General features: G+C 44.2%; 1 protein-coding gene across 11 annotated transcripts in view; it reads right to left on the reverse strand.

Annotated features, from left to right (window-relative positions):
- Positions 1–20,067, reverse strand: part of IRAG1 (inositol 1,4,5-triphosphate receptor associated 1) — a 126,512-nt gene that overhangs the window by 70,765 nt on the left and 35,680 nt on the right. For 2 of the 11 annotated variants that reach the window (XM_021001923.2, XM_078148813.1), the window contains one exon: positions 3,548–3,726. The exons of 3 other annotated variants lie outside the window; for them this stretch is intronic. In XM_021001923.2, coding sequence (XP_020857582.1) covers positions 3,548–3,616 — 69 coding nt within the window. In that variant the 5' untranslated portion in view covers positions 3,617–3,726. Of the gene's footprint in view, positions 1–3,547; positions 4,106–20,067 lie in introns of those variants that run through there. 6 more of the 11 variants (XM_078148810.1, XM_021001917.2, XM_078148811.1 and 3 more) reach the window with 4 other exon arrangements.

Raw genomic sequence — 20,067 nt, forward strand, 5'->3', positions numbered from 1 at the left:
TTAGAAATATTCAAGCAAAGTCTGGATGACTACTTGCCAGGGATGCTGGAGAGGAAATTCCTCCAGTAAGTGGGGTGTTAGATTAAATGAATGTTACATTCTCTTGCAGCTCAGACTCAATCATCCCCAAGTGCCCAGGGTTTAGGATATAGCCTCAGTAGCTCCTGGAAGCCCTGGCTACACAGAAGGGACTGTGGCTTCTTAAGACACTGGTCACCTTAAGAACGCAGCAATGAAGGGGCAGCTAGGTGGCACAGTACATAGAGCACCGGTCCTGGAGTCAGGAAGACTGGAGTTCAAATCCGGTCTCAGACCAGACACTTGATACTGCTGTGTGACCCTGGGCAAGTCACTTAATCCCAACTGCCTTGCAAAAAACCAAACTAAAACAAAACGAAACAAAAACATAGCAATGAGTCAGTGGACAGTGATGGAAACATGAAAAATATATACATAAAAGCATCAATCAAACATTTTTAAAATACAAAGAAGAAAACAAAAGGAATATGGGATGATTGGCTTAGAACTGGAAGAGACTTTCGAAGCTATGAAATCCAACTGCCCCACTTTAGAGATGTAGAAACTGAGGGAGAGAGAAGTTAAGTGACATGCCCATGGTCACCTAGCAAGATTTGAACCCAGGTCTTCCTGAATCCAAGTCTATGACCCTTTTGACTATACTGTATCATGTTACCTCTTAGGATGTATGGGGGGGCATTAAAAAAATGAGGCAATTTTACCTTGTTAAGCTAAATATATGCTTAAAAAACATCAACTCCAAACTTGATGTAACAGAAGTTACATAGGTCATAGTTTCTAATGGAAGGATTACCTTCAGAAAGACACTTAGCTCCTCTATGCCTCAGTTTCCTCATCAGTAAAATGAAGGGGTTGTACTAGACAGCCTCTCATGTCCCTTCCTGCTCTACAGCGAGGATCTTATGATTCTTACAGAATCTTCTTTCTTGTTCTCCTCTGCACATTGAAATGTTTGCATATGTATATTGGTGATGGTTAAATCTATAATAAAAGAAAGAAAATTTAGGGGAAAATAGACTTATTTTGGTTGTCACTCATCTTCGAGGGTAAATTTTCTGCATTGTCCACTGAAAGCTTACATTGAGAAATCAAACTTTGTGTCTGAGAAGAAGAGAAAGGAGGGGCTAGAGAAAGTGTGTGTGTGTGTGTGTGTGTGTGTGTGTGTGTGTGTGTGTGTGCATGCATGTGTTTATGTGTAGAAAGAAAAACAGGATTTAACCCTACAGCTTTTGTGTGGGAAGGACTGATTAATTTTTGTACCAGAGATGGGAAAATAAAAGGCCAGAGCCTGGGGAACTGGAGCTAGGGATGGGCCCTGGGGATCAGTAAACAAAGAATAAAGCTCTGTTCCTTACTGTCTTACAGTGGCCTTGTGGGCTGGGACTCCCCATGGCAATGGGAACTCAGAGAATCACAGAATCTCAGGGTTATAGAAGGGGCTTTTGGGGACACCTACTGTAATCTGTACATGAGCAGCTCCTATATCCCCTCCCAAAGTGATTATCTAGCCTCCCTGTAAAGATCTCTCGTGATAGGGAACTCACTACCTTCCTAAGCAGGCAATTCTATTTTGGAAATTGAATTCAATGGAGGTTGAATGATTTGTCTACGGTCCTCTGGATAGCAAGATGTAGAGCTGACGTTCAAACCCACGTCTGGAGATTCCAGATGCAGTATTCTTTCTACTCCATCACCATGCTGAACCCTACCTAGCCCAATCCAGTTTATGACTAGGCATGGTCACATGTCTGAAGGCTGTGATATCTAATGTGAGGAGGTTAGTCACTCAGTCACAAACATTTATTGAGAAGGTAGCAGACTGTTACCAATGTCTCACTTGGAAACCCTTGCTCAGTACTGGCTGGGGCAGGCAGACAACTAGAGCCTTTGTGGTTCTGTCCTTAAGCTACCAAGTGGACTTTGGGGCCTGGCGCACAAAGCTGAGAGCTTCATAAGCCAAAGATGGCAAATCAGGTTCCCAAGTCATGTGGAATGGGTCAAAATAATTGATCCACTCTATGCATCCAAGCTACCCCCTTGCAAAACTCTGGCCACATATGGCCAGGGCTATCATAAACCAGGAAGCAGCTCTTTAGCACATTGTGAAGCTTGGATGGAATGCAGGACAAATTGTCTCAGGGACGCTGACAACACTTTCCAGCAATGTTAGAGGAAAATCAATGGATGTTTTTCAACTCTAGTGTCCTGAGCCACTGGGGGCCATTCAGCACCTCAGCTGAGGGTGGGCAAGGGGGTCATGCAGTTTCCATCCAGAGCCACACCCTTTCATGACTTGGCCCAGGCCAACTGGATTCCTGGTTGTCAACAAATATTGGTCATGCCTGGCCTTCTTCCCTGGGATAAACCCCTGGAGATAAAAGCCTGCTTGGGACAGCAAAGACGGCTCTCTTTTTGAATCTACGAATGCTCAAGAACATTTAGAGCAGGGGGATGTGAACTAGTTTTTAAAAATATGTTGATAGCTATATTTCAAAATAGCTGCTGTAATCTCCATTATTTTGTTTTCTGCATTTTAAAACATTATCCCTAGAAGGGATAGGATTTACCAGCTTGCCAATGAGGTCCAGACACACACACAGGTTAAAACCCCCTGACTCGGAGCCACCAAAAGTGACTGAAAGAGGCCTTGGACATCATTTAGGCCACACTCCTCATTGTACAGAGCAGGGGAAGTACCAGGCCAGACAGTGGTGGGGACAAGATCAGAACCCAGGCCTAGGTGCCTTCGGGTTCATGAGATCATAAATTTAAACTTGGAAGGGACCTCCTAGGCCATCTAGCCAAGCCCCCTTATTTTAGAGATGAGGAAACTGAGACTCAGAGTGATGAAATTACTTGCCCAAGGTCACACGGGTGGGACAACTGGGATTTGAACCCACCTCCTCTGACTCCACATCCCCTCTTTCACTATGTCACAGTGTTCTTTCTCTTATCCATGGTGCTTTGAGATCTCATCTAGCCATCCCACCATCCCACCCCACCCTACCCCATCCCAGCCCACTTCCTGCTGCACCACGGCAGGAGTCTCAGGCTGAGACCCCACTTAGAACACTGAAATATTGAAATATTCATAAGAAATGGATGAAGTCTGTTCTTGTTTTTAAAGAGGACACCTTCATTCACACTGTCTAAACCTGCAATATCAGCACAGCCTTAGTTTCAGACATGGCCAAGGTCATACACAAGTAATAGGGAAACCATCTCTAGGAGACAGGGTGAATACTCTTTGAGAGAGTACTTATGGACTTAGAAAGTCCAGTACTGAGCATTTCCAAAGAAGAGGGACTGAAGTACACAGAGGTTCAAGTGCCTGAGCCCTCTCAAAGGCAGATCATGGAGCCCAGAGAACCTTGTGAGATGCACCCTCTTAGCCAGCTGCCATGTCCAGAAGTGTAAGGAGGTGAGCCTTCCCTGCTGTCCTCTGCTCACACTCACGCCTAGCCCAGGAAGGGAAGGGAGGAGGGGAGGGGGCCAGGAGGTCACTTACTTCGATAGCAGGGCTCAGGGCAGGCTGTGGCTCTCCTGGCTGCTCTTCATCTCCAGGTAGGTTGGGCATGATGGCCTCCTCAGGGCTGGAGGGCTGGCTGACCAGACCATGCACTGCTAAGCCCCTCGGCCGCCTGTCAGCCCTGGGGGAGGAGCACTGAGAAGCTGGGGATCCGAAGACTGGGGAGATGCCAAAAGCACAAATCAACTCCTTTCCCATCACCAGCCATCCTGACGCCAGAATCACTTCCAATAACCAAGGCTCACCAGAGATAGAAAGGTCAGATGCCCCGTTTGCCTTCCCTGAGAAGGCCAAGCTAGTCCTAGAGAGGGCATCCCAGCTTTCCTCTTGCTCAGGCAGTATTTACATGGTCGGGGTGACCTTTCCAGATTCCCCATCAAACTTGGCTATAGGTATAAACTCTAAGCCAAGGCCCAAGCAAGGGGGAGGATTCCAGTAAGCCATGTGAGGCCAGAGTCAGGCCCCCACACACCTTCCTCATTTCCAGGCTCAGGGGGCACCGTCTGGGGCAGCCCTTCAGTCTGGCTGTTGGGGAGCTGTGGCCATGCTGCATTTGTCTCCCTATGACTTCCCAAGAGCTCTGGAGCTCCCCACATCACTAATGATCTAAAAGGAAGAAATGATGATGTACTTTGAGATGCAGCCCTGACCAAAGAGCTATTTGCAGCCTCGGGCTTTGTGGTCTTCCCCTGGGTAACAGAGCAGATGTTAGACAGCCGGGGATGGGGGGAGGTGGAGGGAAGGGCTTCATACTTTAGGAGATGGAAGTGACAGGGAGGTTACCACTATTTGCTGCCCCTAAACAATGTGTGATTTTCTAACTCCTGTCCCTATAACCCTTCCCACACCATTTACCCCCAGCATATACACACCAGCCCTGGAATTCTGGACCCCAAGTGGCAACTTGGGCCTCAAAACCCACTCTATTTTCCAGCTTCCCATGGAGCCACTGTAGACAGCCATGGTAGAGAATGCTGGACTTGGAGTTAGGGAGGTATGGGTTCAAATCCCATCTCAGACACTTGCTAGCTGTGCAATTTGGGGCAAGTCACAAACTCTCTAAGCCTCATTTTTCTCATCTATAAAATGGGAATAATAATAGTGCTCCCTCCTGGGGTTTTGGTAAGGATAAAAAGAGAGAACGAGAGTAAGGCATTTTGCAAACATTCTTGCATTTATTAGCAGCTTTAGAATGTTCTAGAAGTTAGAGGGGAAGGCAGTGTTGTACAATGGAAAGCACACTGAACTTGGAGACAGAAGACCTGGGTCAGTCTTGTCCCTGAGGCCCCTTTATAAACAGCCTCAGCTTCCATATCTTAAGATAGTGATAATAACAATAGCTCATATCTTTGTTCTGTTGTTTTCAGTCATGTCTGACGCTTCCTGACAACATTTAGGGTTTTCTTGGCAAAGATACTAGAGTCGTTTGCCACTTACTTCTTCAGTTCATTTGACAGATGAGGAAACAAGCAAACAGAATGAAGTGACTTGCCTAAGGTCACACAGCTAGTAAGGGTTGAGCCTGGATTTGAATTCAGGAAGATGAATCTTCCTGACTCCAAGTCCTATGCTCTATGCACTATGGCACCACTTAGTTGCCCCATTGATGTCTAGGTAACTTTAAATTTCACTTTCCAACACTCCTGTGATGTTGGCATTTTCTCCCCATTTTACAGATAAGGAAACTAAAGTTCAGAGAAGTTGTGACTTGCTGAGGATCAAATCCAGTGATATTTCTGCTTCATCTGAGGCAGTTAGGTAGTGAAGGGGAGAGAGTGCTTGGCTAGAGTCAGGAAGACCTGAGTTTTCTAACTTAGGTACTAGCTGTGTGACTTAAATCTTAGTGTATACCTGCCTTAGTTTCCTCATTTGTAAAATGGGACAAATAGTCTCTACCTCCCAGGATTATTTTAAGGATCAAATGAGATAGTATCTATAAAGTGCTTTGTAGATCTTCAAGTGCTACAGAAAAAACAGCTATTATTATTATTCTTATAGACCCCACACAGTCAGACTCTGAAGCTTTCACTACAAGGCCTTTGTTGGGATGGAGAAAAGCTATAGACAAGTAACCAAGTCGCCCTGATCTGAAGAGCCCCATTGCATTATGGGCCATCTGCACCAGGGGAGCAGGGTGGTGTTCAAAGTTTGAGGATTTCAAAATGGAAGCACCTTCCACACTCACTGAGCAGATGAATATTAATTGACTGACAAAAGTTGTAAGAGTTCAGAGACCTGAGAGCTAGAAGGGGCCTTAGAGACCACCTAGCCCTTATTTTTACAGATGAGGAAAATGAGGCTAAGAGAAATGAAGTGGCTTAACCAACATCACACAAAGGCAGGATTCAAACCTAGAAACTGTGACTCTGAATCCAGTGTGTTCTTTTCATCATGCCACATTGCCTTTACCAAGAAAATAAAGGATGGTAATTGCTGAGTTCATTTGAATACTGTTCCCATGAAAAGGAATCTTTTGCAGAGTAAAGAGTGGGGTGCCAGTGAGCAGCTCCCTGAAGGAAGAGTAAGATGGAAACCATTCCTTCAGATTTATTTTATTTTATATTAAAGATAAGGTCTCCCTATCTCCCAAGGCTGAGAACAGAGGGGCTACTCATGCACCACTCTCAGCATGGGAGTTTTGTCTGCTTCATTTCTGACCTGGCCTGGTTCTGTCCTCTTTGGGGATCTTGGTGTCCCCCTGCCCTGTGGTGGGAGGGAGGGTCACCATATTAATTTGGAACACAGTCCTGCCACCTCAGCTGAGGCCTCAGCTGCATGTCAGAACTCCCCACCCAGCTCAAGAGATCCATCAGCCTCTCTTGGTTGGGAGCCTCACTCCTTCTGACTTCTTTTTCTCCTTACCTTGCTCAGCCCCCACCTCGGTGTTATGTTCAGTTCTAGTGACTGTGTTTTAGGAAAGATGTTACAGGGCAGAGCACGTTCAGAGAAGGCTGGGTGGGTGGGTAAGGGCTGGTGACCCTAGGAGGATTAGTTGGTAAAACTGGACATGTTTAGCACAGAGCAGGGAAAACTTGAGGACCCTGGAGCTGTCAAGAGGGATCAGATTGGCTGTTTGTCCCAGATGGCACAGCTTGGATCGATTAACTCCCTTGGGCCAGTTACTTCCCTTTCTGATCCTCGGTTCCTTCATCTATATTTTGGAGATAACAAGAATCCCTTTCCCATCTAGCCCTCAGAGCTGTTGTTAGACTCCAATGCTATGTACTCAAATGAACGTGTAAAGCACTATTTAATTATCAACTCATTGTTATTACTAAGTTGCCAAGAAGAAGGTTTCTGCTCAACATAATGATTAATAATAATAATAATAATAATAATAATAATAAAACAAACTCCCAAATCTCCTAACAATTAGGGCTATCCCAGTGTGGAATGGGCTCTCCATCACTGGGGGTTTTTAAATGGCAGCTCGGGGAGGCCACAGAGGATTCCTGCTCAGCTTGGAACTGGACTAGATGACTGGCCTCCAAGATCTCTTCTAGTTCTGAGATGCTGAAGTACAGAAATCTCCTCCATGGCTGTCCTCTTGGGGCTTCCTCAAGCCAGCCTCCCCCCCAGCATCTTAGTACCCGTTCTAGAGAGTTTCTTCTGACCCCTGCTGGACAAAATCCAGGGCACCGTCGAGAACCACGGAAACCTTTGCATGACAGTCTTGGCCCTGTGTGTATGTGTGTGTGTATTGGGTGGAAGTAAGAGGGTGAGGAGGGGGGAGAGTGGTGATAGTAGTGGTGGGGAAGGGGGCCAGAATCACTGAGACAGTAACCCCTGTACGAATTTAAAGCCAGCCAGGAACAGGGAATCCAAATGGTTCAGCGAATAGAAAGGGGATTTGGAGTCAGGGAACCTGGGTTCAAATCCTGTTTCTACCACCCAATACTATCTGTGTGCCCTTGGGCAAATCCCTTCAACTTCCCTAGGCCTCACTATTCTCATCTTTAAAGTGGGAAGCTAGGGGCAGCTAGGAGGCACAGTGGATAGAGAGGCAGGCCTGGAATCAGGAAGACTCCTCTTCTTGAGTTCAAATCCGGCCTCAGACACTTACTGGCTGTGTGATCCTGGACAAGTCATTTAACCCTGTCTGCCTCAGTTTCCTCATTTGTAAAATGAGCTAGAGAAGGAAATGGCAAACCACTCCAGTATCTTTGCCAAATGGGGTCACAAAGAGTATGATATGACTGAAAAACGACTAAACAACAACAAAAATTTGGAAGAAGTTAGACAAGATAATCTCTAAGGTTACTTCCAGCTCTAAATCTATAATCTTGTGAACTCTCTTCATTGGGCTTGCCATCCTTAGATTAGACAAGGAGTCCACCTCTTGTCCCAATCCTGCCTGTTCTAATCTGGCCAATTTCTCAACTGCTCTGGAGGACTGAAGGCAGGGGGGAAACAATGAGAAGTTCTCTGACCTCTCCCTGAATCAGAGCTTGCCACTCTAAACACCCCTTTGATCTCTGATGTAGCATGACTTCCTGGGGGAGCATGAAGGATATTATTGCAAAGGAAATAGAATAATAAGGCAGGAAAGTAAGAGGCTAAGGAAACTCAGGCCAACCTCCTTCCTCCTTCCAACTTTGAAAAGCTTTACGGTACTAGCTGTTGTGGTGCTCAGATTCTGTTTTGAGTTTGTTTGTTTCCCTGTAATTTCTAGGAGTAAATATCTTTAGAAATGGGGAAGTGTGGTATGATAGAGAAAGTACTAGCTCTGGAGTCAGAGGTCCTGGATTCAAGTACTGCTTTTGATGATGTTTATGTGACCTTGGACAGGCTATTTCAGATCTTTCATTTCCTTGTCTATAAAATGGGAGGGCAAGTGCTTTGAGGTACCACTTCACAATCATCCAATTGCCAAACTAAAAAACAAAAACACCCTCAATATTGGTGAGACTATAGAAGAACAGATATACTCATTTATTACTGGTGGAATTGCAAATTCATATAAACTTTCTGTAGAGTTATCTCACAATAACAAAATGTAAAGGTAACAAAAACAATCATACTCTCTGATCCAATAATTCTACTGTTGGGAACCAACCATGAAACTGCTATCATCATCATCATCAACAACAACACAAGGCATTTGGTCACAGATTTTCATAACAGCATTATGAATAATTACAAAAAACTAGAAATAATTTAAATTCAACAGTATGATATTGGCTAAATAAACTGTAACTCATGAAGGCACCAGAACACTGTAATGCAATTATGACAAGTAGGATGAATTCCTACAAATCTGTAAAGACCCTTTAGTCAAAATGTAAAATCCAAACAGAAAAAATGGAGTACACACTAAGCTAATTATGATATTATAAGAGAAAGGGAGAATGAGAATGAATGGGCAAATAAAGAATCTTGATGTGACTGAAAAGAGAGACTGAAAAATTGTTATAATATTTTATGCATTGAAATTCACTAATTTAAGTATTAAATAGTTACTAAGCAAATTTGTGTGGCATTGATGGTCAATATTGTTTTTAATAAAATATTTAATAAGAAAGAGTAAAATGAAAAGAAGTTGTGCTTGATTATTTCAAAGATTTTCAGCTCTCTAGCCTACAACTTCAAAATGAGGGGGAGAGAAATTGAAAAACTGAGAATTTTCTCTTATTTTTACATAGGCCTAGAAGGAGGGAAACCCTTCCAGTGGAAAAATAGATGGTGGCAGCAGAAAAGCCCAAGGGGGCTCTTGGTCTGGGGCAGAGGAAGAGAAGCTGCCACTCAGCCACTGGGGATGGTCTTTGGAAAATTCCTCCCCCTCTCTGGGGCCCATTGGCATTGTCAAGTGGTTCAACGTCCAATGCTGCTGTGACTTTCTCAGAAGAGTCTTTAGCATCTGCTTTGCCCCAGAATCCTCAGGACCAGGGGACTGCTCTGTCTGACCTTCAGCAGAAACCTTCCCTGCATGCTGTCTCCCTTGTTAAAATGTGAGCTCCTTGGGGGAAGGGACTGTCTTGCTTTTCTGTTCCTATCCCCAGTGCTTTGCACATAGTAAGTAACCTTAATAAATACTTTATTCGTTTATTCATTTACCTCATAAGGCTATGGCTTCCTCTAGGAAGTACCACCTTCTCTAGGAGGTCTTTCCCTGGTCTCCTCAACTTAGTACTCTCCCCTCTAAGGTTATACTCCATTTACTCTATATGTCTCTTAGATTTACGGATTTGCATATATGTTGTCTCCATTTTACAGAAGAGCAAACTGAGGCAAACACACAGCTGGTCCCTCATCTGTAAAATGAACTGGAGAAGGAAATGGCAAACCACTTCAGTATCTCTGCCAAGAAAACCCCAAATGGGTCATGAAGGGTAAGCCATGACTGAAAAAAGATGACAACAACAATCCTCACTCCTATAAATGTTCTCCCTCTTCATGTCTTCCTCTTAGTTTTTCTGGCTTCCATCGATTCATCTCAGATCTCTCTTGCTGCAGGAGGCCTTTCCCGGTCCTGCAGCTGCCAGTGCACTTCCTCCTCAGGCTGCTCCCATCCACTCTGTACCTATCTTGGCATTACCTTATTATTTTCAGGCTTATCTTCCCTATTAGAATGTGAGTTCCTTGAGGGCAGGGGCTATTTTTAGCACACACACTTTTTTTTTTGTACCAGAAGCAGCTCCAGCAGAAGAAGACTTTCTCTGCCAACTGTTCAATTTTCAGTGTGAACACTCACACCTTGGAGCAGGCAAACACTACAAATCAGGGTGTGATGGACTGTCTGGACTGAAGTGTTAATGATTCAAATGAAACTTACAAGCATGTGTATATTTCCTTTTTTTGAGAAAAATTCACTTCCTCCTTCATTGATGACTCAGTGTACATTCTGCCAGCTGAATCAATAGGTGGGAGGAATTGTGGCCAAAGCAGAGGTTCTTAAGCTTGTTTATGTCATGGACTCCATACAGTCTGGTGAAGCCAATGGATTCCTCAGAATAATGTTGACATCCATAATTATTCCTCAGAATAATGTTGACATCCATAATTGAAGGAAATGCTCAGTTTCCATGAGAGGTGAGTGAAGACTAGGAGGCTGATTTTCCATGAACTTTGTTTGGAAACAGGAGTCACTAACCACACAGAAGGATCCCATGGGCTGCATAGTAACAGTTTCAAAATATGCTATTTATCTATGTTTTATTGTATTTGTATTTTTGTTAAATATTTTCCAATTATATTTAATCTGGTTCTGTGGCACTTGGCACTGTTGTGGATCAGATGCTGACCAAGAGCCAGGTGTTCAATGCCTCTGGTGTAATGGAGAGATGGACTTAGAATAACGAAGACTTCAGTTTGAATTCTGCCTTGAACAGCTACTAGCTGCATGGCCCTAGACAAGGCACTCAACCGTTCTGTGCCTCAGTTTCCTTCTCTGTGAAATAAGAGGGTTGGACTTGATTACTAATATCCTTCCTGGCTCTAAATCTATGATCTTATGATCTAATCCATGCCCCACCTCCACCTCATTTTACAGATGAGGAAACCAAGGCTCAGAGAAAGTAAGTGACTTTTTTTGTTTCTGTGTATCCCCAGCACTTGTACCTTATTTCGTTCATTGTTGTTCAGTATTGTCTGACTCTTCCTGACCCCATTTGGGGTTTTCTTGGCAAAGATACTGCACTGGTTTGCCATTTCCTTCTCCAACTCATTTTGTACATGAGGAAACTGAGGCAAACAGGGTGAAGTGACTTGCCCGGGGTCACATAGCTAGTAAGTGTCTGAGGCTGGAATTGAACTAGGGTCTTACCAACTCCAGGCCCGGCACTCTATCCACTGGCATATAGTTAGCACTTAAATGCTTGATGGATTTGTTCAAGGACATATAAGCACATAAATAGCAGAGCTGAGATTAAACTCCTTTCCTAAGTAGGTAGAAAAGGCTTCTGTCCTCATTCATTGTAATACTTGCGTCTTCTTACTTTATGTAAGGAGGAGATAGTTTGATTTTCTAAGTGGGCTGGTAAATTTGGGCGGCTTATTCACAAGGCTGTTTTAGACTCCTCTGGACTAAGGGTTGGTGAGGCTATTCCAGGGACTGCCACAGAAAAGATCAGCTCAGACCATCACTAGAAGGGTGAGGGCGTCACCTGCTGGTTGTCTAAAGAACAGCATCTCAGGTAATCTATCAAAATAGGATACCAAATAGGGGCTAGGTAGCGGCACACACTTACCCCACCATAATAAAGACCCATTGGCTGGCTACCTGATGCCTTGAACAGAGAGAAAATGTCTTTAATTCCAATTATATATAAGGCTGATAATATAAAGCCTGGTATAGGTGACATAGTAAGTTGAATTCACAGTAAATTAGAAATGGGAGAGGTAGTTGGCATAGTGGCTAGAAAGTGGACCTCAGAGCCAGGAAGACCTGGCTTTGGGTTCAGGTTCCCTCTCTCACCCATGATGGCTGTGTGATACTAGACAAGTCACTTAAATTCTTGGTGCCAGAGACACTTTGTAAGACTCTAAATTGCAGAGAAGATGGTGACGGGCATTGACCAAGGGCATTCCCTCAATCATTGAATTTATATCAAAGATTCAGAGCTGAAAGAGACGGTAGGAGTCCCCACCAGCTAGCAGATAAGGAAGCAGAGAGGCTCCACATATGTTAAGTGATGCTTCTTTCCACTCATACCACCACAATCCTAGCTCAGGTCCTTATCACTTCTTTTTAAGTCTTGAAGAAGAAAAATATGGAAGAATTTATTTGTACATTGAAATTTGTCAGAATTGTGAGCAATACACTGACCACTCATAACTTCAGAGGATGGACAGACAGCAAAGCATGCCTCCCCTTCGTCTAGCAGAGAGGCATAGGTTTTCAGACTTGGACCTTTGCTTTGCTTAAATGAACTTCTCTCCAGGAGAAAGTTCTGTTCGAGGTGGAGGATGGGAGACTCACTGGATGTGACAGTAATGTCAAAAAATTCAGCAAAACAAGTATATATGCATATGTATATATACATACACACATATGTGTATAGATGCATTCCACAAGGCTTGGAGCTAACTCCATGAACACAGGGGCCCAAGTCTGCTTTGCCTTTATCTCTCTTCCAGCCCTTGACTTAGGAAGCCTTCTTTCCTTATCTATAAAATGAGGGGATTGGATTAGATGACTTCAGAAAACCCTTCCAGCTCTACATCTATGATTCTTGTAATTCTGAATATTTATATGTGTGGATACATGTTTATCTGTCTATCTATCTATCTATCTATCTATCTATCTATCTATCTATCTATATCTATGTCTACCTGTATATCTATCTGTCTATCCATATATCTGTCTATTTATACATCTATCTGTCTATCTATGTATATCGATGTCTATCTGTGTATCTATCTATCTATCTATCTATCTATCTATCTATCTATCTATCTATCTATCTATCTCTTCATCTATTTTCCCAGTTATTTGCATGTTTCTTCCCCATTAGAATATAAGCTGCTTGAGGGAAGAGACTGTTTTTGTCTTTCTTTGTTTTCCCAGCACTTCCCAGCACACACATTGTATGTGCATATATACATATACATACGTACATACATATATATATATATACACATGTATACACATATAGATATTAAATGAATATATATTTGTTGAATCAAATTGAATTGCCCTGACCCAATCCCCCTGCTCTCTGGGACCAGGGCATTATGTTGCAGGACACCAGGACCACAGAACCTCAAACCCAGAGCTGGACAGGACCTAACTCAATTCATACCGGACCAAGAATCCCTCTTCCAATATACCCAAGCAGCCATCTAGCCTTTGGCTGAAGAAGGGCAGAGCATGCCAGCCCACCACCTCCCAAGGCAGTACATTCCACCTGTTTTTACGGCTTGAATTGTTGAGAAGCTTTCCTTCCATCAAGCCAAAATCTGCCTCTCCACAGCCTCCACCCACTGCTCCTGGTTCTGACATCTGAGACTAAACAGAACAAATCTAACCCCTGGAGCTCAGCAGGAAAGGCTTCAATCCTCCCAGTCAATAAGGAAAATAAACCAAAAATAAACAAAGTAGAAAAAGATGAAAAGATTTCAGCTGCTACCACAAAGCACAAAAGAGGCCAAATGAAGGCAGCTCTGCATACTTGGTTTCCATGACTAGAACCGAAGCCTTTGTATTACAAAGGCCCTTTGGAAAGAATTCCCACCGTACAGCTGTACAGACTTAGCTCCCCACCATGATGATAAACTTTCAGCTTAAAATAGCAAGGTAAGAGCTGAGCCACTCCTCCCCCTTCTCTCTCCCTCCCTTCTTCCTTTCTCCTCTCTTCTTCCCTCCCTCCCCCCCTCCCAGAGTCAGGCCTGGTATCAGATCGAACCCCATGGGCACAGGGAACTCAGCTCTGATAGCTGAAAAGCTGAGAATCCAGCCTCCAGGAAATGATGAGCTGGGAGCTCTAGTCCATAAAAGGAAAAAATATTTAGAAATGTTTCACTTTCCTGGGGCTCCTTCTTGCAACCCATTCCTGGCCCTTCCTCTCAGCCGGCCTCCCAGCCTGGTCCAGCTAGCAAGGGGCTAGTGCAGATGACAGCTCAGCCTACATCATGCTTGCTGTTGGCTTGGGTCAGTTTGTCTTAGAAGACATTGGATCAGAGGCTGTGTTTGAGGGAATCATTTGTTCCATAAGTCCAGAGGATTGTGGCTCTGGAGCTGGGAGGGGCTTCAGAGACCCTCTGGTCCAACCTCCTCATTTCACAGATGAGGAGACCAGGCCCAGGGCATGTGACTTATGTGGCAGCACGAGGATCCAAACTTGGTGTTCCTTCGGGGTGCTCAGAGCCCTCTGCAGCCCTTAGCCCCAAGTTCTCCCCTGACACATCATAAGGCTTTTTAACACACAAGTTGGTTCGTTTGGGTCTTTGGCCTTTGTCTCCCTAGTGCTTACTTAGCATGGTGCCTGGCACATAGGAGGTGCTTACTAAATGCTTGTTGTTGATTGACAAACTGTCCTTGTAAGCTAGACCCAGATTATAGGCAGGGAAGCCGAAGGGGATCCAGCTGGAGCCTTAGCCAGAGAGCGTAGTGCCCTATCTGCCCTACTGCACTCCTTACCCACCCATCCGGGATGATTTCAGAGCTTCCTCCAGTTCCCCTCCTCTAAGATGCTATTTTACTTGCTCTGGGCCCATCGTCCTTTTCCAAGGAAGAAAGCTTGCTGCTCACAGTTAGATATGGGGGTTAAAATTTGAACCCCTAAGACCCGGGGAATCACAGTTCACAGTGAGCTGTGACAGACTGATAGCAGAGGAGGGAAGCATCTTGCCTGAGGTCAAGGAATTAGGAGCCAGGGAGAGAAAAAGTCCAGTCAATCAGCATTTATTAAGCACTTACTGTGTGCCAGGCACTGTGATAAGCAGTGGGGCTACAAAAACAGGCAGAAATATAGTCCCTGCTCTCAAGGAGCTCATATTCTAAGGGGAGAGAGAGAAAATAAACAAACAGCAATGTACATACAAGACACATGCTGAACAAATTGGAGGGAATTTTAGCAAGAAGGCACTATTTGTATTGATGTAGATTAGAGAAAGTTTCTTTATAGAAGGTGGGATCTGACCCAAGTCTTGAAAGAAGTCCAGGAAGCCAGGAGGCAAAGATGGGAAGAAGAGCGTTTCCAAGCACATAAGCTTGTTGTAGGTGACCAACTTTGGGCATCCATGACTTGGGTAATTACAGAATCATCTGCTGACCTCGGGGCCAGAAAGGGCCCAAGCTTCATTCTAAGGTGCCTTTACTTCCCAGCCCCTTTGCTGAGCTGATCACAGAATCAATGAAACTCCAGAAGGTACCTCCAGGGACATCCAGTTCAATCCCTCCTCAAGCAGGGATTCCTAATGCTTCTTGCTACATATAACATCCCAGTCACTCATTCTTCGGAAATCTTTGTGACCAGGGATGGTTTGCTGTATATGAGACAAAGAAGGAATGTTTGTGGAAATGAACGCAACGTAGTTACGAAACGCATTAGCTTTTATTTCAGCAGCTAGGTGGCACAGTGGATCGAGCACCGGCCCTCAAGTCAAGAGGACATGAGTTCAAATCTAGTCTCAGACACTTACTAGCTGTGTGACCCTGGGCAAGTCACTTAACTCTCCCTGCCTCAGTTTCCTCATTGTAAAATGAGGTGGAGAAGGAAATAGCAAACCATTCCAGTATCTCTGCCAAGAAAACCCCGAAAGGGGCCATGAGAATCAGACACAACTGAAATGACCAAACAACAACATCAAGATTAATGTGGCAGTGGAGGGAATTTTTTTTTTAAGCCATCATCCAGCTTTCACCTAAAAACTGGTAGTGACAGGGAACTCACTACCTTCTGAGGCTTCCCATTCTGCTTTGGGATATCTCTGATCATCAGAAAGTTTTTCTTTACATAATGCTGTGCTCTGGAGTATGTATCAATGTCAGAAGGGACTTTGGAGCCTAGACTGTCTGAGGTGGGAGGGGCTGTGGAGCCTAGAGTGTCAGAGCTGGGAGGGGCCTTGGAGCCTTGAGTGTCCGCGCTGGGAGGGGTCTTAGGGACCACCTAATTCACTGTTATTTGACCTGAGGCCCAGAGAGGAAGTAATGTTTTCTAGAGTACACCATCCTAATCATAACGTTCTATTCAGATACCTTAAGTGGCTCCCCCCATTGCCTACTAAGTAAAGTCTAAGCCCTGATGTTTAAGGCCCTGCTTTCTGGATCTATTCCAGGGTACTCCCCTCCACGTGTGGAATGCCCAGGCCTAGTGGACTTGCCATCCCCCAAACATGAAGCTTCCTGCTTTTGACTCATGTTATGCTCATTTCTTCCTGTTGAGATCCTGCATTTCCTTTAAGGTCTAGCACAACTGTACCCTCTTCCAAGCAGCCTTCCCTGTCCTTCGGTCCAAAAATGATCTTTCCCTGCTTGGTCTTTGCAGGGCACTTTGTAGTTCTCACCATATTCTGTCCCTTGTCCCAACGGTCTGATAGCTACTTAAGATCTGGGTATGTGTCACATTCCTCCCACAAGACAGAAAGTGCCTTTAGAGGCAGGGGCTGGGTATCAATAAAAATTTTAATCTCCCCCAGTGCTTAGCAAAGTGTTCTGTACATTGTAGATGCTTAACAGATGATTGCTGAATAAGTCAATCAACGAATAAAGTTTAAAACACATTTGATAGTTGGGTTCCCAAAGCGACAATTGAATGGAGCTGGGGACAATGTCTAGGCAGGGAGTTTGTCCCTTCTCGGGGGCAGCAGTGGGGCTGATACTACTTTAAGGGAATCAACCCTGTGACCCCACATTCTCTCCACTAATACAGGAGGTTAGCAGCACTCCCGAGGGCAGGTGGGTCCTATCAGAGAAGATGCTCAGATCTGTCCTAGACACAGAATAGACCTGTACCTTCCTTATTGATTTTTTTGTTTATGTATTTATTTATTTATTCATTCATTTGTTTGAGCTATTTATTTGTTTGTTTGCCTTTCCCTATCTTGTCCAGGTTGGAAATGCAGCAGCCACTCACGGACCCATTTCCAGTACTGATCAGCACAGAGGCTTTAACCTGCTCCATTATTTCCATCGGCTGGTTCACCCTTCCTCAGGCAGCCCGATAGGCCCTCCTGTGCTAGGGGTTCTCCAAACTGGTGCCAAACAGCACACACACCGTGATGAGTTTAAATCTCCTGTACCCCAGAACTCCCAAGCTCAAATGATCCACCAGCCTTGGCCTCTCCAGGAGGAGGGATTATAGATGTGCACCAACACACCGGCTGACCAATATCTAGTCCAACTGAGAGCACAGTTGTCTAGCTTGTACCTTCAGGCAAAATGAGCTGCTCTCAGATGCTCTCTGCAGGGATGTTAAAAAAAAAATTAGACTTCAGTGAGCCTTTCTGGAAAATAAAGGGTTAATCCAGATGAATTTGACCTTTCCAGAATGACTCAGAATTCTCAGAAGAAAGTTTTTTGCTTCCCTTGTTTTTAATTTTTGCTTTCAATTTAGCAGGACAAAGAATTGGAAGGAGATGAAGTCGCTATTAATACTCCCTAGTATAACTCTTGACAATTAAGGCAAATACTGGAATCTTGTGTAAGATTGCATATTACACACACATACATACACATACACACACACACACATACACACACACACACATCTTCTCTATCAGTTATTCTGTGGAACCATAGAATGTCTGAGCTGGAAGAACCTTCAAGACCATCAAATTCAATCTCCTCATTTTCCAAAGGGGGGGAAATTGAAGCCCAAGAGGAAAGGACTTGCTCAAGGTCGTGATTCTGGCCAGTAGGAGGGCAGGAGCTCGACCTCAAGTGTCCTGACCCCCAGTCCCTCCTAAATTTCACTCTCTTTGTTAAACACATTTTATTGGGCTACCAAAGTCCAGACCCTTAGAGAGGAATTGATGAATCACCTTTTCCTAGTCCTTAACACAGAACTATAGACCTTCACAGGAGAAAGAGGGGAAAGGAGAGACTCTCGGGGGATGGGGAGTACTACTTCACACCCCATCACATAGAGACGATGCAGGAATCCTCTCTAGAACTTCCCTGAAGGCTCCATTTGAACTTTTTCCTAAGCCTGGAATTCTCTCCCTCCTCCTCGCCATCTCCTGGCTTCCATGGATTCTGTCAGGTCTCAGTTCAAATCCCTCCTTCTACAAGAAGACTTTCCCCAATCCCCCTTAATGTCCATGCCTTCCCTCTCTTGATTATCTCCAGTTTATGCCTATGTTGTACCTATGTGGTTTGTATGTAATCATTTGCTTGTTGTCGTCCTCATTTGATTGTGAGCAAGGGACATCTTTTGCCTTTCTTTTTATCTCTACGGCCTTTTGTACAGTTCCTGATGATGTTCTGGGTTGACACAACTCAACTTTCAGTAATAGGGAGTTTATTATCTTGCAAACTTAAAGCACAATTAGAAATGTTGAAACCATTTTAAAAGTGTTTGAGGCCACTGCAGGTCAACAGTGAATTCTGAAATCCAGGCACTGACCTGGAGATGGAGAAGGCGCAGGAGGTGAAGGTCTCCATGTATACTTTTTGTTTAGCTGGTCTCAAGTAGATCTTACAATTGTAATAATTAATGTGAGTGTGTTTCTAAGTAGAGAAATTGATATAGTTTTTATATTCTGTCTTAAAAATACAACTTATGAAAGATAACAAAGTACAGGTCTTGATTTTGTTTGTTTGAGCTTATATATTGCCCACCAGAAAGAAGGGAGGAAGGAAGGAAGGAAGAAAGGGGTGGAGGGAGGGAAGGAAAGAAGGAAGAAAAGAAGGAAGAAGGGGAGAGAGGGAGGGAGGGGAGAGGGAAGGAAGAAGGAAGGGAAGAAGGGAGGAAAGAAGGAAGGAAGGAGGGCTAAACCTTAAATGATCTCCTGGAAGCTGCTTTTTTTTCTTTTAATTTGTCTCTTACATTAGCTTCTTTGTGTGTGTGTGATTTTTTTTTTCAGATGAAACTCCAAGTGCAGAAAATAACAATAACGCATCTCTTTGGAGTCACAAAGTGCTTTAACAATGTATTTCCTCTTTTGAAAGTCATAATAAACCTGGGAGGTCAGCGGGCAGGGAAAGGACAGGTTTCCCCATTTTACAGACAAGGAAATTGAGGTCCAAATGTGAGAGACTCACACAGATGGGCAAGCTAAGACTATTTAGTACTTGTGTCTCCTGACTCCCAGTCCCATATTAATTCTAGTTAAATGGAGAATTCTGATTAGTTGGATTTTGCTTAATTGACATTTACTTCAATTAAATACAAAATTTCTCTCTCTTTTTTAAACTAGTGTCATTGCTTCATTTATAGGGTTAAGCAGCTTCATGTAACCTTAGCCCTGGCCAGCAAGGGTAGCTCACCCATGGCCCTTTCCCACAGGATCAGCTTTGCCCATCTATTTGGGGATGATTTCTGAGGTTCCACTTGTCCTTGTACTGCTGGATGCCTCTTCTACCTTCTCTGGCCTCAGAATTCCTCTTGGCCCCTCCTTCATGATGCTTCTTCCATCTGCTCTGGCCCCAGAGTCCCTTCTCCAGGGAAAAAGCTTTCCATTTTACAATTCCATACTGCAGTGAAAATGTTGAACCCCTGAGAACTTAGGGACCAATCACAGTGAGGTGTGACCAGCTGTTGGCAGAGTAGGATCTGACAGAGGGAGGAGAGCAAGGGTGGATGAGGGCATGGACCCCTGAAGGGACTTGTGGGGGAATGGCTACTGTGAGGGCTCCCAAAGGAAGGCTGGGAGAGCAGGAAGATAGATGTCCCCAACTTCCCAAATCTGAACAGAACAATGTCTCTTCGCATGTCTCTGTCCTGTTCCCAGGAGTTGTCTGGTTTCCAATTTGTAATTTTACATGCTCTTAAGGTTGATGACCACATGGATCTCTCGGTGCAGGAATAAGCGATCTGTCTCTTTTTTTTTTCTTTGCACTGAGGCTTTTCAAATGTTTCCAGTAATCTCCCAAGTCCACATTCCTCAGAAAATTATGT

This window comes from Phascolarctos cinereus, unplaced genomic scaffold, assembly GCF_003287225.1.
Source record: "Phascolarctos cinereus isolate Bilbo 61053 unplaced genomic scaffold, phaCin_HiC Scaffold_9;HRSCAF=440, whole genome shotgun sequence".
Lineage (NCBI taxonomy): Eukaryota > Metazoa > Chordata > Mammalia > Diprotodontia > Phascolarctidae > Phascolarctos > Phascolarctos cinereus.